The following is a 19,747-nucleotide window of genomic DNA, read 5'->3' as shown; positions in this document are numbered from 1 at the left end:
CATCCTGACTGGAAAACCTTGTTAGTTTTCTCTCACCTGTGAAACTACCATTACTAGGTTAGGATCAATCTTGTTTAGACTTTTCACACCTTTATGTCATTTAGCTCCCATGCCTTTTCTCCCACTCTGGAGCAAAAAAAAAAAGAAAAAAGAAAAGAACAAAGTCAGGACAGGATCCATCCTGTCCTCTGCTTGATATTCCAGCGCGCTTTCTCTCCATTCTCTCTTCACCTTGTATGCCCAAAAACATTGGTCTTCACCCTTCACCACTTCCAGAACATGCTCTCAACTTTCCTACCTCCAAGCCTTTGCTCACAGAACCACAAGTGGGACATCAAAGGACAATTCCTACTGATTTCATCAGGGGACTCCTCCCACATCTCTGACTTTCTAAATGTTCCTTATCCTTGAAGGGCCATCCCACGTGTCAGCTCACTCTCAGCCTGATGTCCCATCCTGGAATCACCTCCCTTGCCGGGTGTTCTCAGCACTGCCCAGCCAAGCACTATCCTCATTTTACAGATGACTAAACCAAGGCTCCGGGAGGTGTAATGATCTGGCTGTGCCGCAGAGCTAATATTGGCAGCCCGGGATGCCAAAGCCATACTGTTTTAGGGCACTCAGCTGCTTCCTAAATGTTTTTTGACTGAATGAAAAAGTAAACTAATTTGTCATTTTCAATTTTTCTTAATGCAAAATTGAGTAGTACTAAATGGTGCTTCTCTGTCACTAACAGTCTTGCAGGACTAGGAAAAAAGTAGATTGTTAGTGACATCAGCTGAAAAAATGAGAAAATATGAGGAATTTCTGAAAGAAGGCCAACAGTAAGGCCGTGTTGTCTGTGACAAGAAAATAGACTGAAAAACAGATGTTTAAATCTTTCTGCTAAATGTTTTAATGATGCAGTGTAAGAAAATAAACATCTGGAAATAACCTGGAAGAGTAGCTATTAAGAACGTAGTGTGGGGCACCTATTTTGGGAGCTCTTACGTTATTAATTTTTCATTTAGCGATTACACCAATACTGCAGGTTAAGTATTGCCACAACCATTTTATGCTTGAAGAAAAGGGGGCCAAAGGCTTGAGGTAACTTGCCCTGGGTTAGTATTAGCATTATAATTGGAACTCCAAGATAAACGACAGCAGTCTGTGCTGTCACTGATTTAACTGAATGGTAAAAATTGTGTAGACAAAGGATAACATATTTTTGAGTTGTGTTTTGAGTTGTGTTCCCTTACAAAAGTGGAGATAGCCTTAGGGCTTTTAATGACAATAAGGACCATTATTCCTAATTGCTTATATTAAAAATCCCATATCAAAGGATATGTTTACTTCAAAGAACTGAAAAAAAGTGAGCCAGATTCCTTTGGTAAATGAAACTGTATCAGCATTAAAGTTGTTAAATAACTGCATCCTTAGGCAGACTTAAAGTTCTTGTCATCATCACAAAACTTCCAAGTATTTAGTTGTTCTAATGTAAGTTGATCCAGAGCAAAACTTTCCCCTTATATTTTAATACATGTGAAATGTAAGATGTTGATTTTCAGAATTGATTCAGGCCCATAGATTAATAGGGTTAATTCCTATAATATTGAAATATTGGGCAGAGTGAAAACAAAGCTAGTCTTTTTTTTTTTTTAAAGATTGATTGATTGATTTTGGGAGAGAGACTGTGTGAGCAGGTGTAGGGCAGAGGGAGAGGGAGAGAGAGAATCTTCAGCAGATCACGCACTGAGAACAGAGCCCCCAACGCAGGCCAAGATGTCATGACCCTGAGATCGTGCCCCTGAGATCATGACCTGAGACAAACCAAGAGTTGGATGCTCAACTGACTGAGCCACCCAGCCGCCACAACAGAGCTAGTTTTCCTGAGCTTAGTCTCTTCTTAGAAGAGCGTCTGGTTAGATGACCAGCAAGTATGCAGTGTCCTTCTGCAGCAACTCAGCCCAACTCCCCTGGCTTATGTATAGCATATTTGGTGGTGATCTTTTAGAGGTAATATATCTCCCGTATCTACAAAATTTGACAAAAAAATTGTAGTTTCCTTTTTATCATACGAATTATGTTCTGCTAATTTAAATGTTGCCAATTAAAAAAAAAAAACCTCACCACGTATTAACATATTACTTTGACATGTAATTTCAACCCCCAAGTGCTATGAATTAAATTGAATTTGTGTCTTATAGACTTAGACTTGTTTGCAGTCTCAAGTACTGTATTTGTGGTGAGAAACCGTGGATTTAATGCACTACTGCTTACTATTTTAACTATAATCTTGGTCATTGTATCAAGTTTACACACTTTCTTTCCAGTGACTACATCTGTGGAGATCAGATTCGACATGGGCATGGGTAGTTTGATTTGAAAGGTGTGACCTGAAAAGGAATGTGGGCATTTTGTCTTTGAAGGGGCACTTACTACTTCTACCAACAGAATTTATCACAGCTTTTAGAGTTGCCTCTAAGAAAAGCCATCTGCCCGGGGACTTAAAACATGGCCGTGGATGGCTGAGGTCATATGGCACCAAGTTAATTTTTATTCAAGTCCTCAGCTCTGGCTCATTTCCTGACTCTCTTGAGTGGCTCTAGTTTATCGTTTTTTCATGCTCCTAGTTTTTCAAAACTCATAATCCTAGAATCAACTGTTGCTTTGCATCATAAACCTAATGGCCAAATGCTTGAGGAGACTCCACTAATTGTCACAGTGGCCAGGCTCAGGGAGGTGTGTGATCCCCACGTGGCTTCACAGAGGCTTGAACAGAGCGTGGATGGTCTCCTGGCAGCAGTCCCTTCAGAACCCAAATGAAATTTCTCCCTAAACTAGTAATTGTCTTGCATGCTTAGCAATTATCTTTGAACTTTTCCTCCGTCAAATTATGAAAACTGTGTATTATACTCCCCATCCTCTTGCCAGGATGTCTTAACAGGACATTTTGACTTTAAATACAACTTAAAAACATTCCTACCAAATTCTAATAATTGCACATATTTGCAGACTCTCTCATTTTCTTGCCCACAGTCTTAATACACTACTACCATATTGTCAGCAGGTAAACATTCTGGCAAGAAATTCTAAACAAATGATCATTGGAAAAAAAAAAAAAAAACTTACCGAAAAAGAGAGCTGGAGGAAAGTGGGTGTATTTTCAGATGCAATTCTGATGATTCTAAACTTTACTTTAGAGCTGCTAAAACAGAAAACTGAAAAGCAAAAATTTGGTAGCAGAAGCCTGGAGGCATTATAAATTCTAAGAATCCCTTCTAGGGGAGTGGTTAGGACCGATAAGTTCATAGAAGTGCTCTTTGAACAACAAAATCTTTCTTCAAAAGCTCTCTCTGACATACATCCCATTATTGCTCAGGACATTATTGTGTAATGGATCAAACACTTATTTGTTTATGATTATCAGATTCAGGTGACAGTGAAATTATCCTGAAAGAATATATTTCAGACTGCTTAGCTAGATATGGTGTGATTTTACCTGTTTTGCTGAGAAAAAAAAAAATCAAACATTGATGCTAAAGTTCAGGTCACTTAAAATCACTCCATCAACTGTTTATAAATAGTAAATGCCTTTTTACATTCATTCTACGTATCCCCATTGCAATATGTTCCAATCGGATGTTTATTATTCTTTTCTACTGTTTGGATTCCTTAAACTGTTAAAACGTCACATGAGTAGCAAAGAAAATTCTTCAGTCTTTTGTGTGGTTATTGTTGCTAAGGAAACCATTTCCTTTTCACTGCAGTGTATGGGACATCTGTGCCACATTGAGTCCGCTACAGAGAGACACATCAGGAATAGAACATGAAGGAAGAAGGAACATAAATGAACAAAACAGGAAAAATAATAGAGATAGAACTCCTTTTATTTTTTTTAAAGATTGTATTTATTCATTCATGAGAGACACAGAGAGAGAGAGACAGAGACACAGGCAGAGGGAGAAGCAGGTTCCATGCATGGCGTGGGACTCGATCCTGGGTCTCCAGGATCACGCCCTGGACTGAAGGCGGCACTAAACCACTGGGCCACCTGGGCTGCCTGAGATAGAACTCCTTTTAAATAGCACCTTCATGGTGATTGATTTTTTGTTGTTGTTGTTGTTTATGTATTAGGAACACAGTTGGATGTGTATGTGCAACTCTCAGTAACAGAGGGTACCTTTATGTCTCTCACTGTCACTTTTGGACCAGGTCTCCTGTTTCCCCTCAGTGAAACCCCTGGTGGCACTTACCTAAGAGAGCCCGTGCCAATCTTTTACAGACCTCATCATAGCCATCATCACTTTCCAGAGAAGGGAGCAGGTGTGTCCTGAGACTAGTGACATTAGAGGCAGCCTGCCTCTCAGCTCTGGGGTCTGCTATCCTCATCCCCAAGTGCTACCCCCACCCGCATCCTTTTCTTCTAGTCTCTCACCTACGTCCATGTCCTTTTCTAAGTTTCTTTGCTCCTACGTTAAACTATCCCCTGCAACCTTCTTGCTCTCTCCAAAATATTTATTTCTTAGTTAATAATTAATATAGTGATCTCTTTGTCTCCTCCCTTGATTGAAATCCGAATATCCCCCCCGAGAAGGCTGCTGCTTCCGTAGTCATTCCAAGAGACAACTGCCCATTCCCTCAAACCGTGTGGTCCCTATCCCAGGGGGAGGATGAGCTGGTCTTCTGTATCCCTGCCACGTCTTCTAGACATTGCTGTTCCATCTTGATCTAGAATCTTCTCAGCTCTATACTTCATCTTGTCACTGACCCTACCTGCCATAGTCGCCTGCCTCCTGATCATTCCCTTTATTCATTAAAGACTTTGGAGCCAGAACTGCAGGCTTCCTTCATGCTAACCTAGATTTCAACATTCATATAAGTGACCCAGCTAATAATCTAGTCTCATGGGCCATTCAATTTCAGCTACTCCCTCACCTGCTCAGGACCTTGAACTTGTTAGAATTCCAGACATCTAAACATGAATCCATTTCTCTTACGACCTCCCTCCTAGCACATGTCATCTCTCATCTCTTAGAGACCTTCATCTCTTGATCCCAGAAACGTCCTAGTTTCTCTGCTTGTCTCTTCTGTCACTAACCCTTTGATTTTCCTTCACCTCTTCCAAAAGTTTTACACACATCACTACTACTTCCCAGCTGAGCCTTTTGTTACCCCTCTGTGAACCCCTGTCTCAGTCTTGCTTTTCTATTTTTCTGTTGCACCTGTCCAAGATCCCCAACCTTGAATTGATGCTACTATTTGCCTCCTCTGTCTTTCCCTGGAACAGCTGAGTGTGTGATGCCTGAGAAACTCGTATCTTCATAAATACAAGATCTTCGTCCTGAGCCCTCGCTCCACCAACCACAAAGGCTGTACATTATGCTTCGGCAGCTCCCTCTCTCATTCTCCTAGACGGCAGTGCCTGACCCTCTCAGTAGATACTCCAGCCTTATAAGGAGCAGGACGGTGGTGGAATTGTTAGGAGCACACTATCAGGATAGCAGACAAAGGCTATCAAATGGAAGAACAAGAACTCAAACATTCTGTCTATGTCTGAAACCCCAGAAGAATTTCTGGTTGTATATCATTGTTGATGTTGACATAGGAAGAAAGAAGTGATTTCTAGAACACCTTTCTCCTGAAACTGCCAAAGAATTTTGTATATATTGTTTTTCATACTCTTAGAAATTTTTGTCTGAAAAAATATCTAGATTAAAACTTGAATCACAAATTATTTTAGAACATGACCATTTAAGTGTTCACATCACATTTGGCATTTTTCCATGCCATTTTATTCATTCTCCCTTGGAAACCCTGTACACGTTCATGGCTTCAATTATCACCTCCAAAATACTCCCCAAAACCAATCTGTGACTCTCACCTCTATCTTGAACTTCACTCTCAACTGTACAAATGTCAGTTGGACATCTGTGCCTGGGTATCCTGCTGTCACTTCAACCTTAAGATGTTGAAAACTAATTTGCCTTCCTATTCCCTTCCAATTCAGTTTGCTGACTTCCGTATTTCTGTACTATATCCCAAGTTCAATCATTAATATTAATCTTCATTTTCTTTCTTCCTGTCTCCCAAAGCTATACTTCCTTTTCTTCCTTTCAGAATTCTCCTGTTTACCCCCACTTTGTGTGGAGAGTGGCATGTACCATCTCTCTTCTTCCATCCTTCAAGCTGCAAACTGGATGAATAGTTCCTTTTACTTACAAGTAGATATCATTACTCATTTCTTATTTACTGTTCTATGTAGATCCCTATTTTCTTATCACTCTTGTTCCATTTTCTTCTTTGTACTCTGTTTTTCAATATTACTGAAATAGCTCAGAGGTGACTGTAGGTGGCAAATTCTATGTGTGTTTGTATACATGTATATATATGTAAGAATTATATTTATAATCTCTCCAAGTTTCCTCACATCAGTGTTATTAAAACTAAACATTTCTCAAACTGGATGTGACAGTAAGCATGAAGCACATATTTTTTTTTAAGATTTTATTTATTTATTCATGAGAGACACAGAGAGAGAGAGAGAGAGAGGCAGAGACACAGGCAGAGGGAGAAGCAGGCTCCATGCAGGGAGCCCAATGTGGGACTCAATCCTGGGTCTCCAGGATCACGCCCTGGCCAAAGGCAGGTGCTAAACCGCTGAGCCACCCAGGGATCCCCGAAGCACATATGTTTTGTGGATGAAGAAATTGAGGCACAGAGTGATGCATCAGTACAAAGATTCAGTGTGAGAGGGATGTAGCATTTAAACTGATCCTCAGGTACTTTTCTACCTAGTGGATTCCCTTTTAGCAGGACAGGCTTAAGCTGAACCTAATACTATTGAGCATCATCATGGGAAATTATTTGATACCATGTTTAGTTATTATGTTCACAGATATCTATGTTTAAAAAGTCAGTAACTACTTTAAATAAGCCCCATAGCAGTATAGGAAACACCATTACTTCTAAAAAACAAATATTTTCTGAACTAAGACACCTATTACTAATCCCCTTGTCTTTTCCTTTTTCTTTCTGGAATGTGAAGAATTTATTAAATTAGTCAGATAATAAACTCCCTAATACAAAAGTCAAACTAGAAGTAGAGGGAAGAAACTCCAAAAGATACCTGTAAATCTTACAACTGAAAACAAACTAAATAAAAGCCATTTCTCTCTCCTGGATCCAACCACTACTTCTTTGGTTTTGGTTTTTGTTCCACTTAGATTGCAATGTCCTAAAAGCAGAATTGTAATCATGAATATATTTCCTGTAATAACTTAGGGACACTTACAGAAGTAGTCCCTCTATTATCAGAGAACACAGCACATTCTGTTAAGTTGCTAAAATGGAACTGGGTCCTGGGAATTTAAAATTAGCATTATGTATATTTAAATGGCTGCGTAAGAGCACCCTGCACATGACCTTGATTATTAAATGAATGACACTTTAAAGTCAACTCGGTGTGTTGACTGTAAGGCTTTGCGGAGAAGAAAAGTGTTCTAGAAGATCCATTGTTAAAATAGCAGCAGAAGCACTGTATGATACCTTCAAGTGGGCCAACTGGGTAGTTATTGAAACCAAGTCACAGCTGGGACTATTACAGTTACTGGCACAGTTGTGAGGTGATAATCTTCTCATATGTCCTCTTGGTGATAATAGGACCCGAAAAGTCAGTGAAGGAAGAAAAGTTGTAAATTATCACAGAGCTACACTTTGACCTCCTGGAAGAGGGCTTTAGGTTGATTTCAATGTTTCTAACATCTTGCAGAATTTATAGCAACCACTTTCACTGTTTTGTGTTTGCTAAAAGTGTAACTTTAAAAAATTACTTTAAAAGTGAGTGGCTCAGTCAGTGGGGCATTCGACTTTTGATTTTGGCTCAAGTCATGATCTCAGGGTCATGGGATGGAGTCCAGTGTTGGGCTCTCTGCTTAGCAAGGAGTCTGTCTGGGATTCTCTCTCTCTCTCTCTACTTCTGCCCCTTCCCTGTTCATGCAAGTGCTCGCTCTCTCTCTCAAATAAATAAATAAATCTTTAAAAAATAAAAGTGAGCTTTAAAATTCATTCTTCTCTTTGTTTTTTTTTAAGATTTTATTTATTTATTCATAAGAGACAGAGACAGAGAGAGAAGCAGAGGCATAGGCAAAGGGAGAAGCAAGATATCTGCGGGAGCCTGGATGTGGGACTAGATCCTGGACCTCAGGATCACGCCCTGAACCAAAGATAGATGCTCAACCATTGAGCCACCAGGAGCCATTCTTCTCTTTGGCAATTGTAAATTTTTTAGGGAAGATGTTATCATCGTAAGTGATGTTGAAGAAATATTTGAAGGACCTGAAAACATAAAACTCTTACAAGAAAAGAGGGAAGAGCTCCTTGACATTAGTCTTGATTTCTTTATTTGATTTTTTGACATTGATGATAATTATTTGGGTATGACACCAAGACCACAAGCAACAAAAGTAAAAAATAAACAAGTGAGACTACATCATACTAAAAGACTTCTGCACAACGAAGGAAACCATCAACAAAAGCAACCTACTGAATGAGAGAAAATATCTGTAAATCATATTCTGATTAAATATATCCGAAATATATAAGGAATTCATACAACTCAATAGCAAAATAACAACAGTAACAACAACAATTAAAAAATGAGTAAAGAACTTGAACAGACATTTTTTTCAAAGAAGATATACGAATGGTCAATGAATACATGAAAAGGTGCTCAGTATCACTAATCACCAAGGAAATGCAAATCAAAATCATAATGAGATATCACTGAACACCTGTTAGATAAGCTTATCAAAAAGGCAAGAGAGAATAAGTGCTGGAAAGGATGTGGAGAAAAGGGAACCCTCTTGCACTGTTGGAGGGAATGTAAACTGGTGCAGCCACTGTGGAGAACAGTATGGAAGTTTCTCAAAAAAAACTAAAAGTAGAGCTACCATACCATCTTAGCAGTTCTACCTCTGGGTATTTATCTGAAGGAAATAAAGTCACTATCTTGAAGGGATATTTGCAATTCGTGTTTGTTGTATCATTATTTACAATAAGCAAAATGTGAAAACAGCATAAATGACCATCAAAGGATGGATGGATAAGGAGAATGTGGTGTATATACACACATACACACAATAGAATATTGTTCAGCCATAAAAAGAAGGAAATCTGCATGTTTGACAACATAGATGTATTCTGAGGGCGTTATACTGAGTGAAATAAGTCAGACACAAAGAGACAAGTACTATATGATCTCATTTACAGGTGAAATAAAAAAAGATTAAATAGAAACAAGTAGATTGGTTAGTTGCCAGGGGCAGGGAGTTTGGAGAAATTATTGAAGATGATCGAAAATTATAAACGTTTACTTATAAAATGAGTAAGTTCTAAAAATCTAATATACAATATAGAGTATGGTTATTATAGTTAGCAGTACTGTATTATGTACTTGAAAGTTGCTAAGAGGGTAGATCTGGAAAGTACACACACACATACACACACACCACAATAATGCTGAGGAAAGCAGAAATACTTGAATTCAAAATAAAAACTCAGTACTTTCCTTTCTTGCTACCACAAGTTTTGATCACAAATGAACCAGATGATATCTACACACTGCTTTGGCCCACTTAGCTGACCTGATACCCATATTTATTTTTAAATTAATGTTTGTCTCTTTGCATATTCTCTCTGGTTGGCCTTATGTGGTAATTCAGAAATATATTTAGACCAAAAACCTCTTATACTCCATTTATTTCATGCCGACTTTATAACACAAATAATTGCAGATTCAAAGTAATTATTTTATTAGTATATTCAACAGACCCATGTTAAGGATATGCCATGTTTACCATGATCTTGTAGAAGATACTCAGATAAATAAGAATAGAACCCCCACATAATTCATATTTAAGTAGGAGAATTTAGTCACCTACCAACAAACTGTTTTTTTTTTTTTAAGGAAAATCTTAAGAGTTTTAGTAAAGTTTTAGAAAAGTTCATTGGAAAGAGACCCCTTAGAATTGCCAGAATCAGAGATGTTACGGAGACAATGAGATTTGAGCTAAAAGTTTGAAATCCTTTTCTTACATATGCATGTTCAATTGTTTTTATCATAAGCAATAAATAACAAGTGTACCTCTCTGAATGCCCTGAAATCAGCTCTGAGCTATGTGAATAATTTTTAAGAGGAAAAAAAAAACCTACTAATGCTCTTTTTCATAGAGGGCTATAGTTAGTAAACTTTTTTCCCATATCTGTATAGCCATAACTGAGTTTTTAGTAAGTATTTCCAAATAGAAATGCCCCTCTAATTTTATCTCTGGCTTTCAGAACCCAACATCTGTGCGTGGTTTCAAAGTGGTGAAGTGAGGGTTTGCTGGCAGGGCAGGCAAGCCCTGGGAAACTCTTATTTCATAACAATATCACTTGGCTATGGGGCTAAAGACACAAAAGACAAGGGAATAGTTTCATGTGAGATGGGGGAGGGGATATCTAAGAAATTCCTTCCCTCTGAAATTGCTTTCGAAGGAAGATGGCCATTTGCTAGCATTCCATCTCATTATGCTATGACCAGAAGGCTGTGCAGCTCCCTAAAGGCAGATGCAAGGATGTATCATATCAAGTAGCTTTCTTTGGAGAACTTCCAATCGTGTTGTCCTGGCAGGACAGATAAAGTACATATGGAGGATGCCTGGGTGGCTCAGCGGTTGAGCATCTGCCTTTAGCCCAGGGCATGATCCCGGGATCCAGGATCGAGTCCCACATTGGGCTCCCCGCGTGGGGCCTGCTTCTCCCTCTGCCTGTGTCTCTGCCTCTCTCTTTCTCTCATGAATAAATAACTAAATCTTTTTTAAAAAATAAAGTACATATGGAGATGTAAACTAATTGTAAAAGGAAAGATGGGTGTACAAACTGGCAATTCACTAGAGACGGCAAGACATACACAACTGAGTTAAGAGACCAGACTCTGATTTTGTATGTACTTAGGCAAGTAAAAATCCTCTAGATGCCATTTCCTCAGCTGTAAAATAAGAGGCTTGGACTAGAGTCTTCCAGGCCTGCATTTGCTGAAGTGAAGAGCTCCCAGCAGAGGAAGGATGGCATTTCAAGAGAAAAGGAGAAGGGAGTGTGTATCTGTAGGGGGAAAGGCTTAAGAAATGCATGGACATAGGAATGTGTAAAGTTATTTGGAGCCTAGGGTGCAAAGCAGTCTGTCCTTAGCCTTGGCTGTAGACATCCCCGCACCCTGCAGAGCCGGTCTCCAAATAGCTTCCCAATTACAAATCCAGGGCATTGCCTCTTCTTACTCTCCTCCCTCCCACACATGTTCCTATTTCAGTCTGCATCTTGGGACAATTACAAGCCTCAAATCCAAGCATTTCTAGGGTTGTTATCACAACTTCAGGATAGGATAAGCATAGCCCCAAAGTAAATGAAGGAATCCAGAGCTGAAGCCCATGAAAACAGCCCATGTTGGTGCCAACAAGAAACATCACACATGTTCCAACCTAGATTCACCTAGTAGATCTTCGGTGAATTGAGGGTCAGGCTTGTGAACGAAGTGTACATGGCGCTAGGCAAAGAATCAGATGACCTGTATTTATGTCTTATCCAGCTCTGCCCTCAGGTATGTTGGTTGGTCTCACTGAGATTCAGTTTTCCCACGTTCCATAGGACAATATTGTCTTTGACTCTTTCAGATGTTTTTTTTTTTTTTTGAGGCATAATATAAACTATTTAATATACATGGAAACTTTTTTGGAAAACATAAAGTGCTAAGCCAGGTAAGGAGTTTTCCAGATATGCTCACATATATTGAATTTATGCTTTATGGTAGTTGCTAGATTTTCTCTTTAAAACAGTAATAACTTTACTAGTTTTATTGCAGTACTCTTCCCAAAACATTTCCAATTATTATACGCTCTTATTACATTGAGGCTTCTCCCCACCCACCAGTGGTTAGCGATGTGAATGGAGGTAGAGGTTGTAAAAATGTGTGATGATGCAATAGAAATATGCAGGTAGAGATGAGTGTTTAGATAAACGTATTTGGAACTGAGTACTGTAAAATGCTAGATCTAAGAGCAGTCATTGACTTAAAATCCATCTGTGAAAAATGTTTATTGACTTTCTCAAATGTGGTAACAGTAAGCTTTTTTTTCTTTAACATCCTATAAATAATAATGTGCTGTGCTTTTATCAGTAGGTAGCAACATAACTAGGTAATATAAACTCACTTTCCAAATGTAAACAATAAGCCTTCAGAAATTATTTAATTGACATTGCGATAGCTTTCTAAAAATTGTCTTTGGCCATTTTAATTTCATAATAATATTATCACATTTCTCATTGCAGCTCTGTGGACACAACTGTCTAGAGCATGGTAGGATCTTCATATTCAATAGCTATAATGAGATAATTATCTATTTTATCTTTGGATTGAATAGTCTGACTTGTTAGAATTGAGGGCACAACTTTAAAGGCAGTTTTTATTTTGTTTGCATAAGTTTTCCTTCCACCAGTAGCATATTAAATATATTTACAAAACACCACGATGTTCTTTACCAATCAAAATCTTAAACTATAAATAATTTCCTTAAATATATAAAGATGCTCACTTGGTAAGCATTGATTCCGTGGCTACTATGTGTCAGGCTGTTATTACAGAGAGAAATAAGAATTCATCTCCCCTGTTAAGAGGTCTCACAGACTGATGGGAGGAACAGATATTCCATAGCTCAGATCATGAGAGCTATGATTAGGGCAGTAGGCCCACAGTCAGCAGCCATGAGAACCACTGAACTGGCCTGGTGATACCCCTCTGGGCAGGTCACTGTGGACATCAAGGAAAACAGTCAAAGCCTTTTGAAAGCTACAGAAAAAGCACAATATACTTTGCCTTTCCAGACTGTTGTGAGATATGCTTAAAAAAAAAAAAACTACGAATTGCCTCTGGGAGGCTCAGTCAGTTAAGCATCTGACTCTTGGTTTCAGCTCAGGTCACGATCTTCAGTTCCTGAGATCAAGACTTGCCCATCTGGCTCCATGATCAGTACAGCCTCTGTTTCTCTGCCTCTCCCTCTGCCCTTCCCCCTGCCCATACTCTCTCTCTCTCTTTTTCAAATAATAAATAAATCTTTAAAAAAAAAAGTTATCTGCACCCTCAATCAGACATAATTATTTTTAAAAAGGTTATAATCAGGCATATCAAATTTTAAAAATATTTTTGAAATAGCTTTGAACAATATGAGACTAATACATAAGACTATATTTTGGTTTGGCAAAAGGTGAAAATGAAGATAAATCTGTATCTTTATTTAAGCATTAAAGCCCAATATAGTAAAAGCAACAAATAAAGATGCATATAAAAATGTGAAAGGAGACAAAGCCATATATCTGTATGCATGTAAAATACACGTATGTGCAAGAAACAGGATATACATTTATCAATATAATTTCTATTTTTTACAGACTGTACACACAGTAAGAGAAATCTCTAACTCCCTGAAGTTTTGGTATCATTTGCAGACAATTACTACGGCACGCCAAAGCCTCCAGCAGAACCAGCACCATTATTATTAAATGTAACAGACCAGATACTTCCGGGAGCCACTCCAAGTGCTGAAGGAAAACGGAAGAGGAATAAATCAGTGAGCAACATGGAGAAAGCCAGTATAGAGCCTCCCGAGGAAGAAGAGGAAGAGAGGCCTGTGGTCAATGGAAATGGAGTAGTAGTAACACCAGGTTAGTCATTTAACATATGTACATATTTATATGTATGATTGATTATAGTTAACCTCAGAGAGAGAGGATTCTAATATCAAATGGAAAGGACATAATTCTTGTATCCCTTTTATTAGTTTTAATTTCGACATATAAACCAATTAGTTTATGTTCCTCGGTTTTTTGTTTCATATACACAGTATTAATAGAAATCTAATGAACTATTTCTACATTTTAGAAAATATTACAAGTCATGAATATGATTGTATAAAGTTCTGGGATCTTTGCTAATTAAAATTAGGTAAAATCTATCCTTAGAAATCTTACTATACTCACTGTTCTGGAAAAAGAGGTTGTTTCATGTGATTTAGTTAACAACTTCAATGAACACTGTACTCAAAATGACTAGAGCTACACCATGTCTGTATATTTTTCTCTCCACCCTTACTATCTAATCTGGCAATGTGGAGAAAGCATCTTTAGACATTGACTTCGTAAAGGCACCTACCCTTGAACAAGGAAAAGGCTTGTTATCTTTTTTATTTATGATCTATCATATCACATATATAAAGAAGAGCAGGCAGATATAAAGTGTGTTTGCACAAGGGTATGGCTTTGCTATTTTCTTGTGCTTATTACTAACTGAGTGCCAAATTTTATTATAATTATAAAATTAGTTTTTTTTCCTTACATTACTTATGATTAAATGTTAAAGCAAAACTATGGCATTCTTTTTTTATATACTTTTTTAAAAGATTTTATTTATTTATTCATGAGACACACAGAAAGAGAGAGAGAGAGAGAGAGAGAGAGAGAGGCAGAGATAGAAACAGGCTCCATGCAAGGAGCCCGACGTGGGACTTGATCCCGGGTCTCCAGGATCACGCCCCGGGCTGAAGGCAGCGCTAAACTGCTGAGCCACCCAGGCTGCCCTAACTATGGCATTCTTATAGCCTCTAAGCTTGGAGTAAATTTCCAAAGTTTTATTAGTTATTTATTTTTTAATAACAGCATACTAGTAGGCATTGAAAATCTAAGAACTGAAAAGCTCTTGAAAAAAATGTTAACACATGAACTTCTCATACATATTATTTTTTTAAGATTTTATTTATTTATTCGTAGAGACAGAGAGAGAGAGAGAGAGAGAGGCGGAGAAGCAGGCCCCATTCAGGGAGCCCGATGTGGGACTCGACCCTGGGTCTCCAGGATCACACCCCAGGCTGCAGGTGGAGCTAAACTGCTGCACCACGGGGGCTGCCCCACATAATTCATAATTATGAATAAGGAAGGTTAAGAAATAAGCTTATGAAATGTTGATAAAAATAATAGAGCATGAAAATTAAAATACTACGTCACTATAGAAACTGTACAATGATAATTAAAAATAGAGACATCAAAATAGTTGTAGGAAATATACTATTATTATTTAATATATTATTATTAATTACAAAAATGTTTTTCCTCAAACATAGGGAGACCAAAATCTAATCTATTCCAATCAGTGTGTAAAACCTTAAAAAGTGATTTCATCTTGATTTCTCAGAGGAGGACAGCCTCCTCCATAAATGCAATGGTGAAAAACTTATGCTCTGTTCCTACCAATCACCAATTTCTGTATATAAATGCTAAAGATCACTATTGTACATAATGTAACTTGCTTACTAAAGACCCTGTGCCAGAAAAAAATGTGATGCGGTTCAGAAGGTGAAGAACTAAGTAAATGTATATGAGAGGAAAGCAATTTATAGGTCTATAGGTAATTTTCAAGCAATTAGATACCTTTTCTGTTCTGATTCTGAAATATCTTTGTCAAAATATTTATTTTTCATTATGTAATGGATTTTGAATTAAGTTGGTAGTACATAGTTTTCTTAGCTATCTTTGATATGAGAAGCAAAATGATTCAGCCAAGTGGAAGCAGTAATCACAAAAAAACAAAGTTGGAGATCAAAAAGCAGTTACAGAGTTTGTTACTGATTAATACCTTACAGCTAAAAACATAAAATATTTGCCCTTGGTTGGGCCTGAATCGTTGGTTTCTATTGCATTTCTACTCTGTATAAGGCAAATCAAATGAAGTATTCTTGACATACATTTATTTGTAAATTAGAAATTTATTTAATTGGGCGTCATAGTAAATGTAGAAAGCACCATTCCTTTCAATTCATATATTAGACATAAGGAATTGGGTTTGGTTTGTTTGTGAGTTTGGGCTAGGCAGGAGGGGTCCCAAGGTACATGGATTGGTTTGCACTCTTCTTAAGCAGCCCTAACAGTATGTCTGTCCCTGGACCTCTCAGCCTGAGGACGGTAGAGAACAACTACCCAGGCCAACTCTGGGATGTCTGGATAGTCAATAGATGCCACAAATGCCAACAGATGCTTGCAGTGGCTCTGTAAGCCTGGCTGGACTTCTCTGTCCCTTATGGGAGATGAGACATATGTAAATTAGGCGGCTCTTTGCCCAGTGTTCAAAGATGGAGAAAACAGCCCCAAACCAGAAATTGGTCCTTCATCCTTTATTAGAATATCCAATAGAAACTTTAGGGTTCACATTGCCTCCTTCCCATACATATTCACTCAGATCTTCATCTTTTGAACTTTGTCACGTTTTTTTCTAGCATAGGGTCTTTATCCTGCCTTTTTTCTTCCCATACATGTTTACCAGATGTAAGACACTTTAAACAATATTGAGAAAATTCTTGCTTAAATTTTAGTTACCGCCCTGTATCAACTAAGAGCCTATAATACTAATTAACATCAGATGTCAATTCAGAGCATAAATAGTACAATCGATGAGGTGCATTTAGAAAGTGAGAAAAGCTTACTGAGGTACTTTTATTCCATTACATAAAAATGCTGATAATACCGATAATAAATAATGTAAAAATTAACCTCTTGTGGATGCTAACCATGTTCTAGAAACTCTTTAACTTCATTATGTGTACTAGTTCAGTTATTTCTCCTAACAGATTTTACGGGTTAGGTACTATTTCATAGAATAGGACACTGAGGCACACTACTGTTAAGTAATTTGCCCAGAAACTGGGATTTATTTATAGGAAATATCGATCCAGAAGCATGTTCTTAGCTGCTATGCTATCTGAGTGTAATAGCACCAATAGAAGCATAAATACATTTCTCAGCAACATGTACGTACATGATCATTATTTTACTTGTACCTCTTTAAAAGTGGCATTATTAGTTTCTACCTACTACAAGTTTCTTATTTCTTTCATTTCTGGAAATCATGTACAACTCCACTTATGTGGCTCTGTGGTTATTAAAAAAATCGTATTTTTAAAAAATATTCTGCATGCATTTAAGCATCAAGCCTACCAATCTTGGGCAGCCCTGGTGGCATAGAGGTTTAATGAAGCCCGGGGTGTGATCTTGGAGATCCAGGATTGAGTCCCATGTCAGGCTTCCTGTATGGAGTCTGCTTCTTCCTCTGCCTGTGTCTCTGTCTCTATGAATAAATAAAATCTTAAAAAAAAAAAAAAAGCCTACCAATCTTTAACTCCTTATGTTTTACTGAAATGAATTATTCTCGCTAGGTAAATAAAGGTTTTAGAAGAGTCCTCAATTTACTTCTACTACTCGTTTTCTTCATCGCTTCTCCTTTAGACTTAAACTTAGAACTATACATTCCTTTTAGTTTCAGGCCATATTTATGTAAAGTTTGTGTACATGAAGCTCTACTGACCTGTAACATTGTCCACGAATAGTCAAGTATTTTAAGTGAATAATTAATGTTAGGCTCCCTTTTTTGGTTGGAATTACATCAAACAGATGGAGTTAGCCCATATCACCTAGAAAAGCCATGGGATGATCTTTCAGTGTCTCAGATCAGAAATGTTTCTCTCTCTGACATATGTCACTTTGATGATAGAAATCAGTATTGTTCTATCCGTAGAAATGTAGCTTTAACCTGGTTAATACTGACAGTCACAAAAATAACAATGAAAATAAATAATGGCAACTCTCCTTTAATGAATGCATAAGATGTGCTAGACATATAGCCCATACGTTATTTCTTGTCCCATAACCATGGTATGCTTACTTATCAAAGAATATGCTGAAACTTAGCTTAAGGTACTTAACTAAGGTAATAATTATTTAGTAACAGTGTTAAGATCTGGACCCAGGAACACCCGAACTCATCCTGTCCCCATCACCTTTGCTGGGCTGTTAACCATGTTGAGGACAGCATGACTCCTGACCTCCATAAGGTAAAATCAGTCTTTCAGCTCAGTGTATTTCATTACACTGTATTCTGTTATATTTGTCCTTCAGTGAATGTGTGGCTGCAGTGTTAGATCGAATGCTTGCAAAGATGATACAGCTTTACATCATCTTAGAAAATCTGTCTTTAAACTGATACTTAAAAATCATATCCCCAGGAAACCTTTCCTTGACATTAACCTCACCTATATTTAGGCATCTTTATCTTGTTAGAGTTGACATCCAGCCCCATAGCTTGAAATACTGTCGATTACCCGTAGCCTTCACTTTCCTCTAATGTCCCAGGGCCATATCTCTAACTGCTGCCCACTGGACTGCCCCTCCTAAGCATTTCTGTAGCATCTTAAATGCAACATTCCTGGGACTCGGGGATCACAACCTGAGCCCAAGGCAGATGCTCAACCCCTGAGCCACCCAGGCATCCCTCAGCCACATTCTTATACCAGCTTGTGCAGAGCACCCGCTCTTCCTGAAATGAACCCTAGTGCAGCTAGCACAAGAGTGAGAGGATTCAGTCCTGCTGCAGGGGGATTTATAGACAGACCATCTGGAACTGTGGAGAAAGTGGAGATGTCTCTGAGAGAACTCTCGGTTCGAGTCCAGACTCCGTTGTTTGCTCTGTGACATTAAGCAAGTTGTCTAACTGTTCCCAGCTTTGCTTTTGTCTCTAACGTGAGGTTAATACTGCTTGTGCTCTCTCTGTCAAATAAATAAAATCTATTACAAAAATAAAATTTTTTTAACTTTTTGAATAATGTCTGTTTTAAGATTTATTTTATTATTTATTTATGAGAGAGAGAGAGAGAGAGAGAGAGGGAGAGAGATTGGCAGAGACACAGGAGGAGGGAGAAGCAGACTCCATGCCGGGAGCCCGATGTGGGACTTGATCCCGGGACTCCAGGATCGCACCCTGGGCCAAAGGCAGGCGCCAAACCACTGAGTTACCCACGGATCCCCATGTCTCAGTTTTAGAATAGACTTCCAGAACAAAAATAATACCAGGAGTTCCATATACCTCACATCCAGTCCCCATATTAACATCTTTAATTAATGTGGTGTACTTGTAACGATTAGTGACTCAATATTGATACAGTATTGAATGAACTCTACACTTTATTCAGATTTTCTTAGTTTTGATCTAATATCCTTTTTTCTGGGCCAGGATGTCCCCTTGGGCTCCTCTGAGCTGTGACACTTCCTCAGACTTTCCCTGTTTTTGATGATCTTAACATTTTTTTGATGGCCTTGACATTTTTGAGGCATCCCGATCAGGTATTTTGTAGATTGTCCCTCCGCTAGAATACTACTCTTGATTAGATGATGAGGAGTTGACAACCACTCCCCCCATCCATACTTTACTCTTGAAAGGGTGGGGGTGACAAAGAAAGAAAGAAAGAAAGAAAGAAAGAAAGAAAGAAAGAAAGAAAGTCAGTCACTATGGGCAGCCTACACTACTGTGGAAAGTTATGCTCTACTTCCTTGAGGGCAAAAATACCTGCATAAATTTTTGGAATTCTTCAGCACAGATTTGTTTATTTTCCCCTCATATATTTAGTTATTCAATTATCTATATCAAGATAGATTCATGAACATTTATTTTTTTACTTTGGGTTAAAATCCACTGCGACTATACTCAGATTGTTTCCCGACTTTGGATATTATAGGAATAACTTCAGTTGGATTCTGTATGCCTTTTTTTTTTTTTTTTTTTTTTAGAGTTAAAAGACTTACTTTATTTTTTATTTATTTATTTATTTATTTATTTATTTTTATTTTTTTATTTTTTTATTTT

General features: G+C 37.9%; 1 protein-coding gene across 1 annotated transcript in view; it reads left to right on the top strand.

Moving 5' to 3' along the window:
• LOC112667249 (membrane-associated guanylate kinase, WW and PDZ domain-containing protein 2-like) overlaps positions 1-18,607 on the top strand; it is an 80,261-nt gene extending 61,654 nt beyond the window's left edge. Inside the window, exons 2-3 of the mRNA XM_049107995.1 lie at positions 13,516-13,731; positions 17,834-18,607. Of these exons, the coding sequence (XP_048963952.1) occupies positions 13,516-13,731; positions 17,834-17,925 (308 nt within the window). The 3' untranslated portion in view covers positions 17,926-18,607. The remainder of the gene's footprint in view (positions 1-13,515; positions 13,732-17,833) is intronic.
• The last annotated feature ends 1,140 nt before the right edge of the window (positions 18,608-19,747 follow it).

The sequence above is a fragment of the Canis lupus genome, unplaced genomic scaffold (assembly GCF_003254725.2).
Source record: "Canis lupus dingo isolate Sandy unplaced genomic scaffold, ASM325472v2 SANDYSCAFF127, whole genome shotgun sequence".
NCBI lineage: Eukaryota > Metazoa > Chordata > Mammalia > Carnivora > Canidae > Canis > Canis lupus.
The sequence above is the reverse complement of the archived record's forward strand: the minus strand, read 5'-3'. Positions and strand labels throughout refer to the sequence as shown.